This window comes from Sander lucioperca, chromosome 20, assembly GCF_008315115.2.
Source record: "Sander lucioperca isolate FBNREF2018 chromosome 20, SLUC_FBN_1.2, whole genome shotgun sequence".
Classification (NCBI taxonomy): domain Eukaryota; kingdom Metazoa; phylum Chordata; class Actinopteri; order Perciformes; family Percidae; genus Sander; species Sander lucioperca.
This window is the reverse complement of record NC_050192.1, coordinates 17,783,837-17,809,269: the sequence shown is the minus strand read 5'-3', so window position 1 is coordinate 17,809,269 and position 25,433 is coordinate 17,783,837. Positions and strand designations below refer to the sequence as shown.

Here is a 25,433-nt window from a genome sequence, read left to right as displayed (position 1 = left end):
CAAAAAGGTCAAATTGAACTGGATGTGAAAATAGGCGATAGCAAAAGGCATTTCACACCCAACCAAAGTGTCTGTTAGCGGCTAGTCTCGCATTGCGTGACCTTTCTCCACAGCGTTGTGGCGTAAGGTCTGGTTACACCACAGATATATTTTAGCATAGGAGAATTAAAAAAAACGCTCTGGGTTGTTTTGCATTTCTTTAAATTAATAACACTGTAGGGCGGCGCTAAGCTCCGGACGCAGCGACGGTGGCTCTGCAACATAGTCTCGGGAAGGAACTTGTTTTTGGTGGAATATTTGCACCCCGCAAAAGAAAAACGCCACATGCAACATTAAATGAAGTGAAATTGGCTGGATGCATTGGTAAATGTAATTTGCTCGTACCAGTGTATCGCCGCCATGTGGACTTCGTCCACAGCAATCCCAATCTGTCCCAAAACGTCCCAGTTAGAGAGGAAATGCCGTCAACGTATTCCTTGTAGGCAGGAGCGGGGCTGAGTACCCAGGGCCGTCATGTGAGGAGGGCCCAAAAAGATGCTAGAATGAATAGCTGTTGATGTGGGGAGAGGCCCATAGAAAATGCCTTTCTACAGGGCCCAGAATGTTGTGCTACGCCCCTGCTTGTTGGCTAAATCTTCAGAACGTTAGCATGTGCCAGATTTACCGTCCTTCTCGCTCCCCTGGGCTGCAACTAACTATCTACTAATTATTTTCATTGTCGATTAATCGGTCGGCTCATTTAGTTGATTAATCAATTAGTTTGGTCTATAAAATGACAGAAAATGTGGATCAGTGTCCCCCAAAGCCCAAGACGACGTCCTCAAATGTCTTGTATTTGTCCACAACTCAAAGATGTTCAGTCTACTGTCACAGGAGAGAAGAAACTAGAACAATATTCACATTAAACAAGCTGGAAGCAGAGAATCAACCCGATTTTATCAAAATAGTTGGCAATTAACTTATTTGACAACTAATCAATGAATCCTCTCAGCTCTAGTGTCCGTGGCTGACTTGTGCCTGCCCTGTTTCTCCCCAGTATGGTGAGGAGAAGGCGTCCCATGCTGCATTAGTGGAACAGTGACATGCTGGCCTGTCTGCCAGCATCAGGTGACCCTGCCATCAGACTTCTCTCCCGCACGCAGATGAACACTGGACTTCAGAAATGTAAGTGCTCTTTAGTCCTCCACGTCGTGGTCATGTTGCCGTGTCGATATTGCTCGGCATTGGGGATCAATAGGACAATGTGAGTGTTGCCGTTTTAGACACAGATTGAAGTTTGCAATATCAATTTGTCCGTGATCTAAAAGTGACACGATGAAAAAGTGATTATGCAACATTGTGTCGTCATTACTCAGTCCCTCCAGAAAAACGCGATTATGCGATTGCATAATTCAATAATCAGCCAAAGTCCGCATATTTATGCGGGGGCCGCATTTTTTCAAACGCGGCGTCACGTAATTACGCGACGTGAACATCATCGAAAAGCTGCAAACCCCGCGATGAAACCGCAGTTTTTGCAAGTTCCCGCAATTTCATCGCATAAAATTGCATAAATATCCCGCATATTCCATCGCATTTTTTAAGAAAACGTGCCGCATAATCGAGGATTTTTGCCCTGCAACAATCGCAAAAAAAACTCCGCATTTTTCTGGAAGGACTGATTACTGACCCATACACTCTTTAAAAGTGTAAACATTCATTAGGAGTGTGATTTCTGTGAGTGTTTCTTTATACAACTTGTATAAACTTATACAAGTGTAGACAGCATAAAATGGGATGAACGAACTGAGTTATAGCGGAACAGTTTTAAGTAACCCCGGCCAGTTAAACGATCATTTTTACTTTTGTTGCAAAAAGTAGTGACAGCTTTGTATAAAGAGCACCATGCATTTGATCCGAAACATAAATGGAGCCAAAGTAGCTATGCTAATGTCCACGTACATGTCAGTATATAGTGATGTGATCCCAGTCGGGGTGCTTTGCTAGGTATTTGTGGTTGTCTGACTTTACCCACGTTGCAGGGGAAACTACACAGAAGATGAGATCTGCCAACTATCCAACCCCAGCAGAGTTGGATGCCTATGCTAAGAAAGTTGCCAACAACCCTCTGACCATCCAGATCTTCCCCAACAGTGTCAAAGTACCTCAAAGGAAGCACATTCGCCGCACAGTCAACGGGCTCGACACGTCCTCGTCCAGCCAGCGCCACAGTCCTTACCCCTCTCAGGTCAGCTCCAGTCGGGGTCTGCTGGCTGTCCTCCGTACGCCTGCCAAAGGCGTCAAAGAGTCCGACGCTAGCCGCGCCCGGCAGCTTCAGAAGGGCGTCATGAACCCTCACGGTGGGCCGTACGCCGCTCAAAGCACTTTAAATCTTCCTCAACCTGCTCCTCACCTACAGGGCCCGTCTCAGCCTGCGGCCCAGAAGCAGGGCATGGCTCACCCACAGGCGCTTCATCAAAGCATGACTCATCCGATGACTTTACAGCTGCCTCAAACCATGCCGCACCCACAGGCTTTACAGCACAGGAACATGGCTCATTCGCAAGCTCTGCAGCGGCAGCAGAGTCTGTCCCAGGTCCAGACTCCGCAGCAGAGATTGGCTCATCCGCAAGGCATACAGAGGCAGCAGGGTCTGCCTCATACCCAGGCTCTGCAGCAGCAGCAGCAGCAGCAGCAGCAGCAGCAGAGCCAGTCTTGTCCACCAGTCGCACCACAGCAGCATCTCTCTCATCTGCAGACACTAAAGCATCAGGCGGCTCCTCCGCAAGCTTTACTTTCACAACAGGGAGCGACTCAGGATCTGCGCCACATGTCTGATGGAGCTCAGCTCCCGAGCCTGCAGCACAGCCAGGGGCTGGTTGGCTCACAGCCGCTTCCCCAGGCTGTGGGTACAGGACCCCCCACCATGCCCAACAGCCTCCAGCAGCCCCCGCCAGGGGCATACGGGCCCCGGAAGCTCCCCGACGCAGACGCCCCACCAAATGTAACTGTATCTACCTCCACCATCCCACTGTCCATGGCAGCCAGCCTGCATCAGAACCGGCCGAGCGACCTGAGCAGCATCGTGCACCAAATCAACCAGCTGTGCCAGGCGCGGGCCGGCATGGGCGCCACCTCGGTCTGCGAGGGCCAGATCGCAAACCCCAGCCCCATCAGCCGCAACCTGCTGATCAACGCCAGCTCCAGGGTGTCCTGTCACCACCCGGCACTGGGCTCTGTGCCTAGCTGCCTCATGGTGGGACCCCCAGACAAAGCTACAGCTCAGACTCCCAACGCTGCTCTCCATTCCCAGCCCAATATAGCTGCTACTAATAGTATACCTGCCTTTCACGCAGACCCAGAGAAGGTACAACTGCAGCAGCAGCAGCAGCAACAGCTGCAGCACCATTTACATCAGCAGAAACAACAGTTGCAGCAGCATCATCTCCAACAGCTGCAGCAGCTGCAGCAGCAGCAGCGCTCCTGGGCCCAGCATCAGCTGGCCCACATGCAGCAGCCGCCTGAGGGGGCACATCCCTGCAAGAACCCAAGGATGGAGCCTCCGAGTGAGTGCGCTTTCCCCTCTCGAAACCTCAGCTATTCCAACAAGCTACCCAACACGGCACAGTCCTTTCCTCTAAAACACCCTGCAGACAAACCACGGCCTTCATCCCCCGTTAACTGCCCGGTAGGTTCTATGCCTTACATTAACGGCCACTACATGCAGCCACCGTGGGGCAGCGTTCCCGCCACAGCAGGTAACAATGGAACGGGCCCTCAGGACCTCCCGGTGGCTTTCCAGGGGGGGCAGGCCGCCGCCTCCACAGACCGCATCCGTGGGGCAAAGTACAGGCCAGGAAAAGAGGGTCCTCCCGGCCAGTCCAAGTTGATGCAGAATGTGGATTTCTTAGGAGGGGACTTCCAGATGCCCAGCTTTCAGGAGCAGAACATGGCTGTGTTGGAGAAGATGCACAGGTCAGCCATGGGCCAAGTTCAGGAGCCCAATAACGGTGGGAGTGTTCACGCTCATCACCCAGGCTACCGTTAAAGCGTGCCGCATACCCCCCCCCACCCCCCCCCTTGGTGTGTTTTCCAACAGCCACTTTCATCTTCTGTGGTTTATTCTTTTAAGATCTTGCAAGTGATCAATTACATTTTATTACTTCTAGGGATGTTAATGATTAACCGTTAACCGACAATAAGAATTTTGACCGATTTCAATACTATCAGTTGAACAGTTAAACAATTCCAACACAAAGAAGTTGGCATTTGTGCATGATAAAAGAATAGGCTATACATGGGCTATACAATATTTGTTAACTGCTAGTTAACTTGCCAGTGCTAACTTTGAACCAGCAAGTTGCATTTTAGGCTGCTCTTTTTTTTTTCTCTTTCTGTTAAGTTTGAGGCTCTCTGCTGGACGACGCTCACAGCGGAGGGCTACGCGACACACGCCTCTCCATCGATGAGGACTGGCGGGTTAAATCGGCCGTCCTACGCACACAGTATGCTAGGCAGACACACAGCTGACAACCTGGCAGGTGGACGCGGTGGAGACGGGCTCAGACATACTCTCTGCCGATCGTTGTGGACTTGTGTCGGTCGCGCAAGCAAATCCAGGCTGCATGCGTCCACGACGACGACAGGAACATTGTGGCCGTGCGACAGGTACAAGTCTGCGGCTGTCCACGGAGTGCAGAAAGTATGCCCGTGCCTCCCGGACGGGTGAACTCCGTTGTCGGTTAACGGTTAATTGTCGGCTAACGAGTGCTGGCTAATCGAAGAATCCGGGAAAAAAAGCTCTAAATTAGCATCCCTAATAGCTCCACAGCTCGATTTGTAGACCCACCAGGTTGTGACGTTTCAAAGTATTCCTCAGGTCTTAAGCCATGTCGTACCTTTGTTGCAGATGAAGGGTTTTTTGAGATTGTTGTCCACTGTTGAGTAGAATTCCTCTTTTCATCACTGGCATGGATGTGCTGCTCTTTGTTTCATGTATATATGGTGTTCTAAAAATATTAATTTGCAGCTGAGAATATGCTTGCCATGTGATTGTCACAGTGCTTTTTTTCTAGGTTGACATGGAACAACTCAACTTTTTTTTTTTTTTTTTTTTTCAGCATTTGTGGCCTTACAACTGCCCAAAGGCAAGATTTAGGATGTCCTTGTGTAATATTTTTATTTGCAATTATTTATCCTCTTGACAGGTTTGTGATCCATTTTAAATAAGGTTACTTGTATATGCAATTGGTAAGACTGTTGATAAAAGGTTTTGAGGTGTACACTCGTTAACGAGCTACAACTCCGATCAGGAATACAACGTGGTTTTCTGAACCGCACCGTGAGCGGTTCAGGCACTTTTTGCGTGGTTCCACAGGCGATCAGCGTGCAAAAACGGCTAACTATCACTGTTAAACACAACTTTAGTAGAGATGCACCGATCCGTATCGCTGACAATGGGGCCGATCTATTCAATCCTCCGTTTATATATACATCATACATGACATACTGGGATTTAAATGAGCAATATGTTGCTGCATTTTGAAGATTTTCGCCGCAGGATTTATTTTAAATGAGTAACAATTCAGTAAATGTATGTCTGTTTGAGTCAAGCCTGATGTTGCCTCACACACGTGTGATCCCAGTCACTTCAGCACGGTGAAGTATACAACTTTAGAGCTGTACCCGACTCCGAAAATTGTCAGTCGATTCGGATTCGGCTGTTTAATACGAATATTAGCGGAGAAAGTTGGATCAGTGCATCTCTAAATTTTAGTTAAAGAAATAAGACAAAGCCAGCACTGGCTAACACATCACATTCTCCCTGTAGTTTCTCTTAGGTTTGGAAAGTCTAAAGTGCCCTCTTGTGTGTTCTATTATAAGAATTGCTTTTGAAGTAGTTATATTAGTTTGTTTTTTTTGTCGTATTTCTGTAGACGGTCCTACTTGAACTGTAGAAATCACTTTTTAAATGTTATGCCTAACATTTGGCAAAAGGAGCAGAAACTCCATTAGCCCCTATTTGTCTGTAGCTAATGTGAAACAGAATGGCATCCCATTTAATATTAAAATGGTGTGTGTATGTGAAAAGCAAATTGATCACTTGCAAGCACGCAAGTTACTTCAAATAATGCAAGCCGGGGAAACGCTCCACTTCCCTTCCAACCCATTTCCTCGCCACTTTACTACTGTAATACAAGTGAACTGACGTGGGGTGGACATTATCCGTGTGGCGTGTGGTGGGCCAATACTCTCCTAATCACTGGCCTTACCCTGTGTTGTATTTCTGCTACCTATAAAGAAGAAAGTGAACATTTAATGCAGGTTATGTTTTGCTAGATGTGTCTAGCATGAAGCTCTGGACCCATTTCCTCCTTTTTAGTTCTTTTTCGGGTTGATGTTGCCTGGGCATACGTTGCTCTGCTAGCCTCAAGCCTTCTGGAAAAAGCCTTAAATGTCACAGTAGTTATCCTCTATTTAATACTTACCTTAACCGACTTCCTTTGCCGGGATCCCAACTTAAGTATGGCTTCATTGTGAGAAGGAGTAAGTTATATATTTTTTCTTTTCTCTGAGCTTTGGTTCATTGGAAAATGTGTACTGTCAGATCAGTGGGCGGTGTTCATATGTCTACAGGCAGTGTGTGAATGGGTGATATTGCCTTAAATCGAAATATTAAGGTGATAATGTTACTCAGACTTCATCCTACTGTCTCAAATGTTGCCTATCAAGGATTTAAGGGGTCATTCGTTTTTTTGTTTTTCTCAACCTGGACCCTATTTTCCCTATGCATTGGTGTCCAAGTGACAAATGTGAACGGAAATCTTTAAGATTGGTCCCGTATTGAGCTGACCGGCAGCCACGAACGGGGCTGCAACGTTACCCTGTGGGGCAAATGCGCACCGCCAGTTTCCGTCAACTAAAGGTGCTGTTTTTGCCGCCGATGCTCAGATTATTATTATTATTATTATTATTATTCTAAGTGTCTGATTACGGAAAGGATCCCTACAGAGATCATGTTGTTGAAGAGTAACCTGAAACCTCTGCGAAACCTCCATCACCAAACCCAGACGCCATTTAAACACTACTTTTACGGCGTTTTTCCATCACGTGGTACCTGCTCTCCTCGCCTCGACTCTACTCGCCTTGTTTGGTTTTCCATTATGATAAAAGGTCCCTGGTACCTGCCAACAGGTACTTTGTTTTAGTCTCGCCTCCGTCGAGGTTCCCAGCGAGCTGAGGCGATACCAAAAGGTGACGTGAAAACCTGCAGACTCCTGATTGGTCGGAGAGACACGTCACTGCGTCGTCATTGCTATAGCGACAGACGGGGGTGTAGTGAACAAACCCGACATTTTTCAATAGTTTAGCCAGCGGTGGGTTTTGTTGCTGCCTCCAGCTTCTTTAGAAACTAAATATGTATTCTGGCAAACAGCCACATGCCGAGAATGCCGACAAAGACACACATTCAACGTTCTGTGTGTGTGTGTGTTGCGTTAGGTCACGGCAGTTTCCTGCGGCGTCGCTATGACGACCAGCCACGCTCGCCTCACGCATGAGGCGGTACTAAATCTGCGATGGAGAAAGGAGGGCGGAGCACCGCGGTCGAGCCGGGTCGAGTCGAGCAGGTACCATGTAACGGAAAAACGCCATTAGTGTGTATACGTCATAGCATATTTTCCCACGGAAATCGGTAAAATGGGTTTATTTCAACCAAACCAGAGTGGTGATTTGAGAGGTTTTTTTGTTTGTCGACTTTGAATGAAGGGTGTTTTACAACGATAACGTCACGGTTTATTTAAAATGGAGTCTGGGGAGTTGGGCGATAGCGATTTCAGGGCCGTTTCTGGTCGACCAAAAGAAAGGATCTTACTCTTCAACAAAAAGGTCTCTCTGCAGGGATCCTTTCCAAAATGTTGTCAGACACTTAGGGGCCGTCCACACGGAAACGCTTTTTGGTGCACGTGCAACGAATCCTATAGACGCACTGCCTTGAAGACGCACTTTTTTGAAACCTGGTCCCAGGGTGGAAAAAAAAAAAAAAAAAAAAATTCGAAAACGCCGCCCTGGCGTCTTCCGTTTGGACGGCGAAGCCACATACTTGTGTATCGATGATGTCATCGCCACACCCCCTCGACCTCAAGCCTTCGACCTACATGCGGACTACATGCTTGTGTAGTTTCTGGTTTCCTCGCACTAGCCATTTCCGTTGTCTAGGGCTGCAACTAACGATTATTTTCATAGTCGATTAATCTGTCCATTATTTTCTCGATTAATCGATTAGTTGAAAACACGGTGAAAAATGTGGATCAGTGTTTCCCAAAGCCTAAGAGGACGTCCTCAAATGTCTAGTTTTGTCCAAAACTGAAAGATATTCAGTTTACTGTCACAGAGGAGAGAAGAAACTAGAAGATATTCACATTTAACAAGCTGGAATCAGAGAAATCTGATTTTTTTTTTTTTTTTTATAAAAAAAATGACTCAAACGATTAAACGATTATCAAAATAGTTGGCGATTAACTTAATAGTTGACAACTAATCGATTCATCGTTGCACCTCTACCGTTGTCGTCTTCAGCTTCTGTCTGTCTGTATGCAGCGCGCAAGCTCCGCCTCTTCTACGATTTTTTTTTTGGTGAATTTCTGTAGCAGAAACAGCGCCACCTGTAGGCCTGGAATATGAAGTAGCGCGTTGAGTCATTTACAAATGGATCCGTTTGGACGCTAATATTCTTGAAACGATGCCAGGGAAGACGGGGGGGGGGGGGGATCGTTTTGTTACGTGTGGACGTGGCCTTAGAATAATAATCTGAGCCCGTCGGCGGCAAAAACTGAGCTTTCAGTGGACGGAAATTGAAGGTGCGCAATTGCCCATTAACATTACATCGCAGCTTGTTTTGTCTTGCGTAATACTGCACCGATTTCAAAGATTTGTTATTTCCAGCAGTTACTTGGACACAAAAACGTGAAGAAAGGGTCCAGGTAAAAAATAAAAACTGAAATGACCCTTTTAAGAGGATTTTAAAATATGATCGTATTTAGCAGAATTAATAGGTATGTAGAACAGGGCTGTAGCAGTTATTTTTAAGTATTTGGACTGTGTTTTAGTTGTTAATATCCTGATTAGTTTAATTTATTTTTTTGGACCACTGCATCCTGAAGCCATAGGTGTTTTTACATTAGGTGCCATAGGTGACACACACACACACACACACATACTGATGCAGACAGTGTAAACTGAACCGTCTGCACTATAAGAGGTTTGCATCCGGTGTCTTTCACGACGCCGAGCAAGTCTTCGTTGTCTGAATCGTTCCTTAGAACGCAGTACAGGTCAAAAAGGGAGCTGGAACGGCGAGATGAGCCCTCATCTTCAGAGAAAGACAGCCGAGATGCAAAGCCGTAGCTTTTCTGGATTTTGGTCTTCATACTTGATGGCAGTTTTTTTTTTTTTTTGTTTCCTGGCTCTCATTTTTGACGTGCCTGCCCCTTAAAGCTGCTATTGACTTTAATCTTAACACACACACTATGTATGATTTGTGTGTGCGTGTGTATGAATAGTAATGATGTATGGGCTGTATCAGTGAAAATAAGTTCCTATTTATATGGGATGGGGGGAAAAAATTGCCACCACTCAAAACGCTGGTAAATTTGGTCCGATCTTTTCTTTAATCCAAATCTGAAATACCTGACCAGTGTTCAGAGTGGCGGAGTGATTTTCGTGACTTTTGGTACGTGTCCACTGGCAAGCGTCATTTCCCCGCTTCCTATTTCTTGTTCAAGTAAGCGGCCGTGCAGTGCGTAGCGGCGACTTTCAAGGAGCGGGGCGTCGAGTTGCCCGCTCCTCGTTTGCATATCGTTAAATCCACGACATGACTCGCCAATTCGTGTGCCATTTTGGCGTGTTATCAAGACGCATAATCGCTTTTTAGCGTGTTTATCAACGCCGCTTGGCCTCCATTGACCTACGTTACATGTGAATTATCGCCGTAGTGAGTAGTATAAAAGGACGCAGGGCCGCGGACGGAGGTTGGTTGGGGTGGCGGATGGGTTAAACAGGACTTTCACCCAGGAGAGCCGGGATCGCGTGTGGCGTTTATTATTATTATTATTATTATTATTATTATTATATATATATTTTTTTTTTTTAAGCCTTCCCCAATGTTCTTTTCCTAAACCCAACCGTTTGTTTTCCTAAGCGTGACGTCAGTCACTGTCATGTTTTTGTCGTTTTTTTGTGTTACTAAAGCCTTTCCCAATGTTCTAAACCCAACCTTTACACGCGTGTGACGTTCTCGCGATAGCACGGCACGTTCTCGCGATAACGTGTGTGTGTTTACGTCCACTGTATACAGCGTAGACATACACGTGGATAGCTCAAAATGCGTACAGATAACACGCCATTTGGCTTTAGGAAAGTGGGCGTGCATGTTTACGCAAAGTCATGATGCCACGTTGTAAAATAAGAGAACGTTTCCAATCGAGCCGCCGCTTTGGGGGGGGGGGGAGCAGCGAAGCGTTCGTCCAATCAGGTGCAGCCGTCGCGGTCGTAGGAGGGCGTAGCCCGTTTTCTGTGCTCGGCAGTGATGAAGTGATAACAGCTAGTGGCGAGCCTGCCAAGCGTCCGATTCTGGGAAGCGGGGCGATCCACAGTGGACACGTACAATTTGACCCACTGCGGTTTAAAGACAGGCCGGCCTGTGTGGGTTTTCAAACTTTAAATCAACACTAAACAATTTGACAGACCTGCCCCGTTTGTTTTTTAAACTGCCTCGTTACATCCTGACACAGTCAGGTTCTACAGTTTCATATGAAGTGCCTCCACTGGGCTTAGTATGGAGAAATGTGTGAATGGGTGTTTGTGTGTATGTTAAGCTTGGGTACTTGCACACAGGTGTGTGTGTGTGTGCGCGCGCGCTGACAAAACGCGCACAAAGTTAATCTCTGATGGGGGACCAAGCTACTTCGTGTAACTACTGATACTGTGTCATGGACTGAAGTCCTGAAGTGTGCCACGATTCCCAGACGCTGTCGGGATGTGGGAACTGTTTGCTGCTGACTCACTGACCAAAGTGACCAAGCGGTCCCTCTCTGAAAACCCCCCCCCCCCCCCCTCCCCTTCCCGGCCAAAAGCCTTCGGCGAGCTCGTTTTTGGGAACTTCCAACGTGTTCTAAGAGTAATAAGCAACAACCGGGTGACATAAAGGAGAGCTGCTGCCCTCATTTTGGATGGTTAAAGGAAATCTCGTGAAGTAAAAGTGTAAAAGATGTGAACGGAGCATTAAAAAAAAATCTAGAGCGAGTGGTTCCTGTCTGCACAGTAGGCCTACACCCCCAGTTTCCCCCCCCCCCCTGCCGAGTAAGATTCAGATGTTCTAACCCAAACTTTCTATGTTCTGTGTTTTCATTTCACAATGTTATCATGTGGAAGTGTCGCACAGTTCATGTCAATATGCACTGTAAGAATCTGACCAACTCAAGCACATTGTAGCTCACGTTAGTCAACTCAGATGGCAATATTTATCGCGGCACAGGTACGTAACCACTCTAGATTTGGTTTTACTCCGATTAATAGGATCGTCTTTGATTATCAAAGGCGCGTCGTGTGGTGAACGGTGGTGGAGGGGGGCTTACTTTCTCTACTTTGTGAAAATGTGATATTCCAGTTTTTTGCCTCACCTTCAGGAATAAAATGTCTTGCACAAACATTCCCCCTAACCAAAATAAAGTTTGCAAACACAAAGCTTTTACGAGTCACTGTCTTTGTTATGTACATGTACGCTGTGGCATAAAGTAGGGCTGGGCGATATGGAGAAAATCAAATGTCACAATATTTTTGACCAAATACCTCGATATCGATACCGCAACGATATTGTAGTGTTGACTATTGGTGCTTTCACAAAATATTTACACAATGAGATTTTTGATGAATAATCATCAGTAATGTGGATATAATGACTAAGTGGGAAAAGGCAAATAATAGAACAGTTACAACAGTCTGGTAAGTTCAGAAAAGTACATAACCTTACTGTAATGCAGCCTTTGAAACCAGGAAAGACAACACTTATGTCATATCACGATATCCAAAATCTAAGATGATATCTGGTCTCATATCACGATATCGATATATCAATATATTGCCCAGCTCTAGCATAAAGCATGTCTGGTGTTGCAATCAGTCCCTCCAGAAAAACACGATTATGTGATCTCATAATTCAATGCATAATCAGCCAAAGTCTGCATATTTATGTGGGGGCCACATTTTTTCAAATACGCCGCACTTTCGCCGCATAAATTGCCGATTTCCGCGCAAACTATGCAGGGCTTGCATGATTTCATAATCCCCGCATTTTCGTTGCAAAAAAGTCACACATATATCTTAGCAGAAAGTTGAAAAATGTTGCGTTTACTTCACACAAGAGCAGCCATTTTCCCCTGTTGCCATGGGAACGTTATGAAGTGACGTAATTACGCGACGTGAACATCATCGAAAAGCTGCAAACCCCGCGATGAAGCCGCGATGAAACCGCAGTTTTTGCAAGTTCCCGCAAATTCAATCGCATAAAATTGCATAAATATCCCGCATATTCCATCGCATTTTTTAAGAAAACGTGCCGCATAATCAAGGATTTTTGCCCCCAACAATCACAAAAAAACTCCATTCGCATTTTTCTGAAAGGACTGTGCAATACAAATATATGAGCGATATTTTATTGTAGACAAGGGCCAAAAACCCGGTTTTGATTCATGTTTGGACTGATGTAGTCCTGTTATTTGTTTTTACATTTGGGTATGGCAGGTAGGAGAAGACCAACCGAAAAGAGGTGGATGTGAACAGGCTAAAAGACGTAGGCCAGTGTTCAGTATAATGGCTGCTCAGGGTTGCTGGGTGACACATTTAAATATACAGTCAAACTTCCCCAAGACAAGTTTGTATCAAGCTAAACACTAAAACAGGTTTCCAGAATCATCGTTTTACACCTGTGCAACCAGGGCCTCGCCAAGCGCCTAAACGTGGCTACATTTTTAGTTTTGGCGAGTAAGCCTCAGAGGGCTGTCGGCCACATGGCAGGTACACGTTTGTACCAAAGTAGTTCTGGTTTCAGTCTTCATTTTGATGAGAGATCACTTTTAAGGCCAGACACTACAGGTGAACAGGACAAAAATATGAACTTAAAGATATCACCATGAAACTTCACCAGTTGATTACTCGCATGAATAGGAGAAAAAATATGTATTCCAAGTGTTCTGTAATTTTATGTTCAAATATGCTAATCAGGCTATATCTAATTAAATATGTGCTAATTTGCATATATTTTGAAGCGAAGAATCTGACCATTGAAAGAAAGAAAAAACACGGTTCAAAATTCTTTTTTCATTTTGTTGATGAATTAAATTAAAAAGACATTTACAGAGGGGATTATGAATATCTCCTTTTGTTACCCAGTAAATCAGAAAATACTGCCAATAGCCTTACAAAATGGATTCCCGCCCTGTTTTTAGGCATAAAATGTCATATAAATCAGGCCAAGAATGACATATCAACAAATCCCTCTGTAAAAACCTTCACAATGTAGTTAAGAATACGACTGTGAAGTTTGGTGTATGTAAGTGCTACAGAAGTGGAAAATCATCGCTCGGACTGTGAGAAAAATCTCATTTTGAGAAAACGGCCTTAAAAGATTTTTATGGCAAAATTCCACTAATTTCTATTGAAAGCCATGAATTACATACAAACTATTCCTTCAGGTCCAAGTAAGATCCATGTATCACACTGTTTAAGGCCCCGTTTACACGAGAATGCTCGCGGGTGAAAACGTAAAAATATTTGATCAGATGTGCCTTTCGTTTAGACGGCGAGGGCGTTTTTGGGGCTTAAAAACGCAAAAAAGTGAAGCCGCCCTCCAGAGTGGAAATCTTAAAAACGCTCCACCGTCGCGTTCCCGTCTGTGTGTGTGTGTGTGTGTGTGCATTGTTTGAAGCAATAACTCCACCTCCTCAAACAAAATTGCCAGCTTTTGTCGCTACTAGGGAGAGAAGTAGAAGGAAGGTTGTAGGCAGGCGTGCGGACTTAGTGGATCGCATTTCACGTAGATTTCCCCCCCCCATAAGCTCGTCTAAACGCGGAATAAAAAGTGAGAACGCAACGCCACATTTGCGTTTTCTCTTCAGATCGTTTAAGAACACAGGACTGTAGCGTTTTTAAACTGATCGGCCCATTTATAATAAAAAAAGAACTTCCTACCTGTCTGTGAACTGTGGGCTTGTGGGTTGCTCGTCGTTAACTCGTAGGTAGTCGAGCTCCAGTCCCGTTGAGTTGGCTCTCCCCGCTTCAAGGACTCTCTCCCTGCTCAATGCTACACTGGAAGGGTTGTTAGCACCGGTATGACATTGTCTGAAATGTAGAAAACCATACAAGTTATACAAGCTCAAGATTTATTTATTTCTATTCACATTTATTAAATCAGAGCCAGTCTTGTATAAAGTACCAGAAAGCAATACTTGAGTAAAAGTACAAGTATCTTACCAGAAAATGACTTTGGTAGAAGTTAAAGTCACATTTTAGAATATTACTTGAGTTACTTAAAGTATCTGGTATTTACTGTATAATTAATGTACTTAATTATTATAATAAAGTAAAGAAAACCTTTGATTATGAACTTTATTGCGTCTTCCTTATAGGAAAGCATAATATTCAGGGTTTCCACACCTTCTTAACCCTCGTCTTGTCGTCCCTTCGACCATGGACTTGTTGTCCATCAGGGTCAAAAGTGAAATTGAATTTTTGGTGGGGTTTTTTTTCAGCATTTTTGGCTCTTTTTTATGCTTCTGACAATTTTCTTAAAACGTTTTTGTCACTTTTTTCAACGTTTTGTTGTAAATTCATGGTCAATAAACCTAATTTCTATGACATTATACCTCATTTTTGAGTTAAAAAGGCAGAAATTCTGAATTCTTTTGACTAATAGTTAAGCTCAGAGGATGTTGAGTGGATCACAGACTGGTTTATGTCAAAGTTTAGTCAGGAGACTGTTCTAAAACCATTTAAACATGTTTTTCAAATGTTATAAAAATTTTACCTGCAAAGAACAATACGTCCAGAAGAATACATCCATGCATCCATGTTATATTTGGGCATTTTTGTTCAAAGAAACCCATATTTCTGATACAAAAAACTTCTGCGAGGAAGAATCTTTCACCCCAACGTACGAAAACATTTCTTGCAAGTAACAAGTAACGAGGACGCTGAGGGGCGATGTAGTGGAGTAAACGGATACATTTTATTCAGGAAAAGTAGTGAAGTAAAAGTGAAAGTTTCCTCAAATATAAATAACAAAGTAAAGTACAGGTACATGAAAACTCTACTTAAGTACAGTAAGTATCTGTACTTTGTTACATTATAACACTGATCAGAGTAAATCATGTTGAGAACCACTGCCCAGAGCAGTGGTGGAATGTAACTAAGTAACTAGTAAGTACTGTACTTAAGTACAAATGTTGAGGTACTTGTACTTTACTTGGGTCTTTTCTCTTCATGCCACTTTGTACTTCTACTCCGCTACATTTCAGAGAGAAATATTGTAATTTTTACTCCACTACATTCATCTGACAGCTTTATTTACTTTACAAAAGGGACATTTTTTTGCACACAAAACACATGGGCTTACGTGCAGTTTAGTGTCCCAAATTATTTTCCAAAAACTGAGTTTTCCCAAATGATGAGGGTCTCATTAGAGACAGGTTAGGGTTAAGGTTAGGGGTAGCACAGGTGGTTTAGCAGGTTCATAATTAATTAAGGACATTGTATTGGGAATTTGGGACACTAAACTGCACGTATACCAAAACACATGTTTATAAAATCTGATGTTTTATTATAAATTAAACTAGCCGACAATATAACGGCCTACAAGTCCAGCTGAGATGATTAGACCATTAAACACACAACTGTTTGGATCCTTTCCAATTTCTAAAATGGGAGGATTTTTCTGCATTTGGGTACTTTTAATAATTTAAGTACATTTTCCTGATTATACTTACATGCTTTAACTTGATTAACATTTTCAACGCAGGACTTTTACTTGTAACAGAGTACAGTGTGGTATCAGTACTTTGGTATATTTAGGGTCCCAAATTATTTTCCAAAAACTGAGTGTCCCAAATGATGAGGGTCTTAAACAGGTGGTTTAGCTGGTTCATAATTAAGGACATTGTATGGGGAATTTGGGACACTAAACTGCACCTATACCCAGTACTTTTACTATAGTAAAGAATCGGAATACTTCTTCCACCGCTGTCCCAGAGAAACTTTTTTTAAAGTGAGGCGAAAGGGTTGAAACAAGCTGAAGCTCATTCACCTGAATTCCGCCACCATGTGACCTGACATGTATCAGTCCCTAAAGGCTGAAATGCTTCTTTAGTTTTCTTAGCAGCAACAGAATCACACAGAGTTCTACGTTGACATCTCCAGCAGCCAGTCTAAATACTGCAAGGCCCTGTGTTTAAACCTGTGAGAAAGAAATCAAAGAGCGGCAGGACCAGTTACCTGGATATTGAGACGTTGGTGTCTCTGTAGGTGCAGCAGGGATTCTCTCTGAGCTGTCTTTTTTTTTTTTAAGGAGCCAATCCAGACTGTTCCTCTCCTCTTCTGGGTTTTTGTTTGTTCTCCTCTGTGTTCATTATCCATCTTTAAAATAAGTCTTGATTGTGTGTGACAAAATACATGTGTTTGCTTCCTCAACCAAACTAGCTCATTGGCTATGATGAGCTACAGCTGCACAGGTATAGAGCTGCACAGGTATAGAGCCGCACAGGTGTAGAGCTGACACAGGTGTAGAGCTGCACAGGTATAGAGCTAACACAGGTGTAGAGCTAACACAGGTGTAGAGCCGCACAGGTGTAGAGCTAACACAGGTGTAGAGCTAACACAGGTGTAGAGCCGCACAGGTGTAGAGCTAACACAGGTGTAGAGCTAACACAGGTGTAGAGCTAACACAGGTATAGAGCCGCACAGGTGTAGAGCTGACACAGGTGTAGAGCTAACACAGGTGTAGAGCTAACACAGGTATAGAGCCGCACAGGTGTAGAGCTGACACAGGTGTAGAGCTGCACAGGTATAGAGCTAACACAGGTGTAGAGCTAACACAGGTGTAGAGCCGCACAGGTGTAGAGCTCCACAGGTATAGAGCCGCACAGGTGTAGAGCTGACACAAGTGTAGAGCCGCACAGGTGTAGACAGTGTTGGGAGTAACGCAATTACAGTAATGTATTCCTTTTTGCTGTAACGCAGTAATATAACGCATTACTAATTAAATTTCGGTAATATTATACTCGTTACAGTCTCAGTAACGCGAGTTACAACGCATTTTAACGCAACATTTAGTGGTGCATTGTTTTTTTTAAGAATTCACCAACACCGTGACACATTTCTTCACAGGAAAAAAAAAAAGCCGTATTATTTTCCTGTCGCTGTATTCGATGGTTGAGATGACTGTAGAGACAGATACATTTGCGTGATGGATATTATTTTCAGGAGTTATTACGCTGCGTTGAAGTGAGCTGTCCTGTTTCTGTTCCCGTGGTCAGAACCAGAACCAGAGACGGTACGGACAGCATGTATGTCCCAACAGGTGACGGTACGGACAGCATGTATGTCCCAACAGGTGACGGTACGTCAGCAGCTGACAGATATAAACATGTCGGGAATTAATGTTGAGGCTTGCTACACGTAAATATCATTGCATTTTTATCAGCCGTGGAGAGTAACTCTGCCTGTAGTGGAATGTCTTCGAATGACGACCAAAAACGCTTGTCTTTTACTGTGACCATTTACTGTTCAATATGTTGCAGTTTTACAAACAAGAAAGTGAACAACTTGAGCCTGACGGACATGTTGCATCTCAGTAAGCTAGCAAGAGTCCTTATATACAGTCTATGGCAAGAGTAGCTACACAACAGACAACTTCCTGTAGCCTACTTCAAAATAAAAAGCACTTCCTGTGACGGTTCGCAGTAAAACTAAATTACTGTTAAATAAGGTTGTGTAGGCTACCTTTTCACAAATCAGCTGTAAATCAAGTACTGTAAATAATGTTAATAGTGAGTTTTAATCACACTATAATTGAACATTTCCTTTAGAGTGTTTTAAACTAAACAACATGAATTTCTTATTGAAGTGCTATAAACAAACATTTTACAACAATGCCGTACTTTTAATTGAGTATTTTCATTTTCTCCTAATTGCCTATTATACGTTTTACTTATCTATTTTTTATAGCTTTAGTTACTTTGCATATTTATATTAATTATACAAAATATGAATAATCTATGATGTATTAAAGTGGATTCACAAGCTAGCTGCCAAATCAAACTTCCCCTGTTATTTTGGTAAAAGTAACTCAAAAGTAATGCAAAAGTAGTGTAACGCATTACAATTCAGAGACAGTAATATTGTAATATAACTAATTACTCTCAAATGACAGTAACTAGTAATCTATAATGTATTACATTTTGGAAGTAACTTGCCCAACACTGGGCTGACACAGGTGTAGAGCTGCACTGATGTGTACCTGTGCAGGTTGGTTACCTTGGAGACACCGCTCCCTCTCCCAGAGGACACCAAGTCAACAGACTTTCCAGATTGCAGAATGAATGAATGGTTTATTTCAAACGACATACAAAAATATAAACAAAAAAAAAAACATAATACCAGACACAAAAGTAGTTCATTATGAACACAGCAAAAGCAAAAGCAAGCCAATTAAATACTCTTATCCTACCCTTATTCCATATAAAAAATCATCCTTATCAAAGTGTATTCAATCTATCGTTTGTCAATATGCAACCATACAACCCTATAACAGAAAACATCGTCAAAATGCAAAAACATTTGCTCATCAAGCAATTGATCAAGTTACTATTCCATTATTTCCCTGATTAAGTCATTTATTTCGGCCTAAGTGCAATAAAATAGTATCCGCTGAACAGTTATTTTACTGTCTGGTATTGTTTTATGAGGAATTGGAAGAAAAAAACTTGTTTTAATCATATGTTCTTACTTTTTAGGACAGTTTGACACTCAAAACTAATATATCTCAGTGTGGTCTGGATTATGAAGCTAACATTAACCAAACAAACCATGGGAATACACTGTGGTCCCAATTAGAATAATTATTTATTAAATAAATAATTAGAATACCAGATGATATATTGTCCTCTTGACCAGGGTTTCTACAGGGTCCACCAAGTCAAATTTAAGACTTTTTAAGACCAATATGAATGAAATTTAAGACCAATATTACGACATAAAAACCCCCACATTGTCTGAAACAATTCCCCAATTTCCTAATCGGCTTTATAGGACTGGTGTCTAGATAGGCTGCAAAATAAGTTGCCTGTTGGTCTCATTTCTAGTCCTTATAATGCAAATTATATTTGGAATAGCGACAGAAAGAACTACAACACCACAGAATTCAAAATAAAAAAACATTGTGAAGTGCTGCGGGAGCATTAGAGGTAGGAACATTGAGACCTATTAAAGATTATTTAAGAACTATAACACAATACTTTAATCATTTAAAGCTTGAGTGTGTAACTTTTTGATACTAATGAACGTCCGTTACATTTAAACCGTTGCCAAATGAGTTGTTACAAAGCTAATTAAGACTATCAGCTCCACACAACTCTCTGGATTTCTCAGTATGGATACGTTCACAGTGGTGTAGTCTACGTGATACGCAGGTATACGCAGTATACCCACTAGGAATGACACGCAACAACATACTTTCCGTTATAAATGTAAATGGACTGTTCTTATATAGCGCTTTTCTAGTCTTAATGACAACTCAAAGCGCTTTTACATAGTACAGGAACCATTCACCATTCACACACATTCATACACTGTGGCCGAGGCTGCCGTACAAGGTGCCACCTGCTCATCAGATAACCATTCACACACACTTACACTCTGATGGCACAGCATCAGGGGCAACTAGGGTTCAGTGTCCTGCCCAAGGACACTTCGACATGGGACTGCAGGGCCAGGGATCGAACAGCCGCCCATAATTTTAATATATTTTGAATTGTCATCTGTGTTTTTCTTCTTCACATAGGCTAAATAAATGTATTTCCACATGCATAAAAGTGTATCCGAATACAGGAATGAAGTCGCTGATGCTCAAAACTTCCCTGGGGGAGGACACGCCCCCAAAAGGCAGATTCTGGCCAATATATATACAGTATACCCACTACAATACACTAGACTACACCACTGTGTTCAGAAGATTGTGGCGTCCGGTGACTTTCCCGCGCAGAAACTGGAGTGAAGATAATGACCTGGTCTCCATCGTGTTTTTTTTTTTTTTTATCCTCCGTGTCCTCCTTGGCTACTAGCAGCTGTGTGAAGGGGGCGCGGTCACGGAAGGCTTGTGTCATGTGGACGCGCCGACAGTTTTGTCGTCATTACTTCAAATTCTTCATGGGGGAGACAGAAACTTCGCACTATAGCTTTAAGACATTTAGATTTAGAAATGTTTGACTTTTTAAGACCCTCTCTTGACCATAGACTGTAATATTAACAGTCTATGGCAGGGGTGGCCAACCAGTTAGGTATAAAGAGCCACAAAAAAAAACTCACCATAGCAAAAAGCCACACAACACATGCACGTCCACACTACAACAGCAACAGTGTCTTCCAGATCTAAAGACAGTCATAATACATAGCAGTTTTCATAGTTTTTTTTCTCACTTAGATTGACTCAGTGGGAAACCTGACAGTCTTTGTTATCCACAATCATTTTCAGGTCTTGGTTGAACTCGGTTGTGGCCACTCGAAGCAACTCTCTCACTCATTTGTCACTAAAGGGGCTTTCAAACAATCGGATTCAGCAGTGAAAGGGTTAACGAGGAAGGTGATCTGTGGCCGCTGTTTTTCCTCAGGTTGCAGAATCTGTCCTCAAAACTCTGCTGCATTATTTTCCATTTTAAAATAATTGGCAAATGTATTGGCAGTATTGGCAGATGCATTCAAATGTTTTTTTTTTTACTTATCTGAAATACTGTATGTTTCAGAAAAGTTAAAAACAATCAACCAATGACACAGCCCCCAGCCACACAGTAAGAGCCTCACAGGAGCAGGCAAAGAGCCGCATACGGCTCAAGAGCCACAGGTTCGCCACCCCTGGTCTATGGTCTTGACACATACACAAATACAAACGCAGACCAAAGTGAAGGGTGTTTCCCTTTAATTCCAACAGGAAGACGAATATCAGTGGGTGTGTCTGTCCCTTCTTATATACTGTCTATGGTCTGTCCAGTGTGTTGACAGATTCGAGAAACGGTAAGCAGAGCTACTTTGCTTCAGACTTTCTGTTACAACTCGTGAAACTACTAACAAACAGCATTGCAGCTTACCCTTTGTTATTGTTTTTTTTTTTTTTTTTTAAATTGCAGCTATTTTGACTCGCAGTCTCTTTTTGGTTCGGTGGGTAGAGAGCCAGTCTGTGGCCAGTATACAGGACTATTAACAGAACAACTGGCAGCGGGTCGGTTCGGCTTTGGCAGCTGAACAATGCTAATGTTGCTAATGTTACACACATCTGCTGCTTCAACGTCGCACGTAACCAGGAAAATATTAAGCACAGCATATCAAATGGCACTAATAATACTCGATTCTTGAAGTGGTGTTGTTGTGACGAGCTGCTGGGGATCCGTATCGAGAACAGGTGTTGTGCCGAAAAGTGGTCCTCTGCCAAAAAAAAAAAAAACGGCGTGTTACTGAATGCGTTGAGCTTTTAAAACGTACGTCCACAGGCAAAAAGTTCTAGGTGGGTTAAAAATCTGTCAGATTTAACCCTCATTCATAAAATGGAAGTCATTTTGAATCAGAAGAAAACCTTTCAAACCCATGGGAGCTGCGATCACTTTGGGGCAAGGCTGCTGAAGTGCATGTTATGGGTTGTATTGCCCCCTTTTAAAAAAGGTATTAAGAAAATAATGGGTGGACTATAAGAATAATTTATATAATAAATAATTTAAACTAAAATGTGTTAGGCTACAGTTTCACACACTGGGCACACGTGTGTGTGTGTGTGTGTGTGTGTGTGTGTGTGTAATGTTAGTTAAAACTATTTGTCGGTGAATAAATGCAACAACTCTCAAGACCCAAGCCAGAGTTTTTTTAAGGTGGACCAGCTATTCTCATTTAGTGCTCGGCTGAATTTAATGAGCTGTTCTAAAACTAATTGTACTGTTTAGTTTTTAGACCAGACATTTGTAGCAAATTGTTCCTCCCTCACTAATATAGGCTACTACAGGAACTATAGTGTAACATGCAATGAACCAGTAAGACTTCTGTTATTGCACAACAGGGGCCTTTTAAACGTGTTTTAAAACCTTATTTAAAGGTGCAGTAGGTAAGAGTTATGAAACTAAGTTTCTGTCATATTTTCTGAAACTGACCCTATGTTCCAGTAGAACTACATGAAGCAGGTCATTTAAAAAATCCAGCTCCTCTGGCACCACCTACAACCTGTAGTGAGATTTAAAAATCCACCGCTCCCTGTTCAGATGCACCAATCAGGGCCAGGGGGGGGTGTCTAACTGCGTGTCAATCACTGCTCATGCACACGCATTCGTTCTCCCTTGTGGGGGGAGGGGCTTAGGAGACCGTTTTGGGCTTTAGCATAACGGGGGGGAGGGACTGAGAAGTTGTTGATGTTCAAATTCTTTGGCTAAGTCCTGGATCTTCGCACCTTTAATGACCTGTTAATACTACATACTACACAGAGTCACCATCTTCTTACAGAAGGTAGCCTCGTGTAACATGACGTCTCCAGAGATCGCCTCTCTTTCCTGGGGCCACATGACCGTGAAGGGGTGCTCCTCCAGCTACAAGGACTGTAAGGTCTGGCCTGGAGGCAGCCGGGCCTGGGACTGGAGAGAGACTGGGACCAACGTGAGTGGAACCCAAATCATAATACTCAAAAAAAAAAAAAATACACATACACATGTACAGGACTGCATATTGACACATGCTTAAAAAAAAACAACCCAACAGGACCTAGCATGTGCTCACACATTATCTCGCCCTTTCCCAGCATTCCCCGGGAGTCCAACCTGCAGATCTGGAGGAGGTGCTGAAGAAGGGAATAGACTTGCTGGTCATCGGCAGAGGCATGAGCGAAGCTCTGCAGGTAAAACCAACCTACACAAAGTCCAATTTATTCAGTTGAAATGGAAGACGAATCATCAGTTTATAATTTAAAACCTTAATTTAACTATGTGAGAAGTTCCCATTTTTTTCATTCCTTCAATTCATGGAGTCAGATAAGTTGGTAGCAGTGCAGTTTGATGTTTGTTTATTGTCCACTTCCACAATCGTCCACCTGTTTTGGGATGTTCCTTTTGAATATGGATAACCTTCTACATGAAAATGGAGGTGTAGTAGCTGGAAGTAGACTGACCCCGTGTCTACACAGGAGGCGAGAGTAGCAGCTTCGGTGCTCTGTCTCCGTCTACACGGGATGCGTTCAGGCCCAGTATTGTGTACATCATCCATTCAGAACCTACGTGTTCCCTTAAGGCTGTTTTATGCTTCTGCGTCGAATCGACGGCGTACCCCCGCAGACCCCTCTGCGTCGCCGCGAACCCCCCCTCCGAGCCCTCCGCCGTAGCTCGACGTGCACCTCCAAAAATGTGTAACTTTGTGTCGAGGCGACGCAGAACGCAAGGACTGATTGGTCGACTGGTCCTGTGTGTTGATAGTCGATGTTTCAGGCAGCCTGCTGTGGGGAGTAGCAACATGCTAGTTCACTGACATAAGCTTCGCAAATAAACTCAGACATTTTGGTTACAGTGACGGGGTTATCTGTTTGTAAAGTGTCTATATGTCAGTAACGTTAGCACTTCGCCAGCAACCAGTACTTTGTGGGCAGTTGTGCTAAAGTTTGCTCGCTAACATAACATAAGCTGGCTGGCAGACACCTCGCAAATAACCTCAGACTTACCGCCCCCTAGCGTTATGACGGTGAAATGCACCGCGATGCAAAGCAACCCCGACGCAGAACTCCAAAAGGGTCACGATGCCGTGGAGTTGACTTTGAAGCATGAAACAGCCGCGCAGGGGACGGATGACTTACTATTATAATAATAATTTATAATATCCGTGAGATGGTTTCATGAAGAGGCATGTCACAAAGTGCATGTCTTTGTCACAGCACTTCCAGTCAGCCGGCTAACTTTGTCATACCAGGAGAGCTGAAAAGACCTGTTCTCTTTTGCACTAAATCAATCTTAATGGTTGATCTGACCCTGCCGTTTAATTCCAAGTTTCTCGTCATAAGGAAGACTTTCAGATGGCGTCACCAAAACCAGGCCGACAAAGTTTGCTAGCTGGCTAGTTCACCCCTACAACACTAGCCTAGCCTACTGTATGAATGAATGAACGAACGATCTAACAAAATGATATTAAACTCAAAGGAGGAAATGTGGGAATTAGGTTAAACTGAAACAAGGAATGTGGTGTATACTTGTATGTATGATGAATATTTGCTAGCAATTGGCTGGAACTCTTTCTGTCTCTTTTCTGACACGCCACCGTTAATCTTTTTCTTCCTTTGCCGTCGTGTCTTCTCTCAGGTTCCCTCCTCCACTCTGGACTTTGTGATGCAGAAAGGCGTCGACGTCAGAGTCTTGCAGACGGAGAAGGCCGTCGCTGAATACAACAAACTGGCTGGCCAGGGCGCCAAGGTGGGGGGGGTCTTCCACTCCACCTGTTGATTAGGTCACGTTTGCACCGCTGCACCGACGGAGATGACCCGCACAGGATATAGTGTAGTGCCGCTATCTGTGCAATTATGCGAGGGAACCGTCGCTGCGTCTGGGCTTAGCGCCGCCAGAGACAATTGTGATTTGTTTAAAAGGAATAAAAAACAACCCACAGCGTTTTTTTTCCCCACTAAACGGGAATGTTAACTTGTGCAACCAGACGCTCTGGCAATACGAGACTAGGGTAAGATTTAATCACCTTAATGTCCAGTTTATTGTTGTATAATTTCAAATGGTACTTTTAGGTTAAATTGGAGAACATTTCATTTTAGCGGGCAATTCTGTGAATGTTGCTGCTACTGCCATCGCCACTTTTCAACTGTCAGGTAAAAGAGTGATCATATGGTGGTGGTGGTGGTGTAGTTGGTAAAAGCTAATGAATGTATAGTTCAGTACGTGTGTTTTTTGCTCGTTTGCTACGTTAAATAAAACTAGAAAAATGAATAATCTCAATCACGTGGGTTTATCTTTCAGAAACAACTGTAAAGTACAAAAATATTTCCCCATACAAATGACACACCATGAGTAAAAATACTCTTGTACATCCTACCACTTTACCATAAATTAGTTTTGTCCAAAAACTGAATGTGTTTTTGAAGAGAAAAGGAAAACGGTGTCATCTTTTCTGTACAG

The 25,433-nt window shown here is 43.3% G+C and overlaps 2 protein-coding genes and 1 long non-coding RNA gene across 3 annotated transcripts in view; all 3 read left to right on the top strand.

The window, feature by feature from the left end:
* The window catches only part of LOC116053143 (protein FAM222B-like), an 8,758-nt gene extending 2,998 nt beyond the window's left edge, over positions 1–5,760 (top strand). The window contains exons 2-3 of the mRNA XM_031304099.2: positions 1,037–1,164; positions 2,022–5,760. Coding sequence (XP_031159959.2) covers positions 1,083–1,164; positions 2,022–4,027 — 2,088 coding nt within the window. The 5' untranslated portion in view covers positions 1,037–1,082 and the 3' untranslated portion in view covers positions 4,028–5,760. The remainder of the gene's footprint in view (positions 1–1,036; positions 1,165–2,021) is intronic.
* Positions 5,761–8,755: 2,995 nt separating this feature from the next.
* LOC118493964 lies at positions 8,756–9,614 on the top strand. Its single transcript, XR_004896018.1, has 2 exons — positions 8,756–9,170; positions 9,206–9,614. It is a non-coding gene; the product is annotated as an uncharacterized LOC118493964 (long non-coding RNA).
* Positions 9,615–21,211: 11,597 nt separating this feature from the next.
* Positions 21,212–25,253, top strand: aamdc (adipogenesis associated, Mth938 domain containing). Its single transcript, XM_031304100.2, has 4 exons — positions 21,212–21,312; positions 22,780–22,929; positions 23,072–23,167; positions 24,612–25,253. The coding sequence occupies exons 2-4, from the start codon at positions 22,798–22,800 to the stop codon at positions 24,750–24,752; spliced, it is 369 nt and encodes a 122-aa protein (XP_031159960.1). The 5' UTR covers positions 21,212–21,312; positions 22,780–22,797; the 3' UTR covers positions 24,753–25,253.
* The last annotated feature ends 180 nt before the right edge of the window (positions 25,254–25,433 follow it).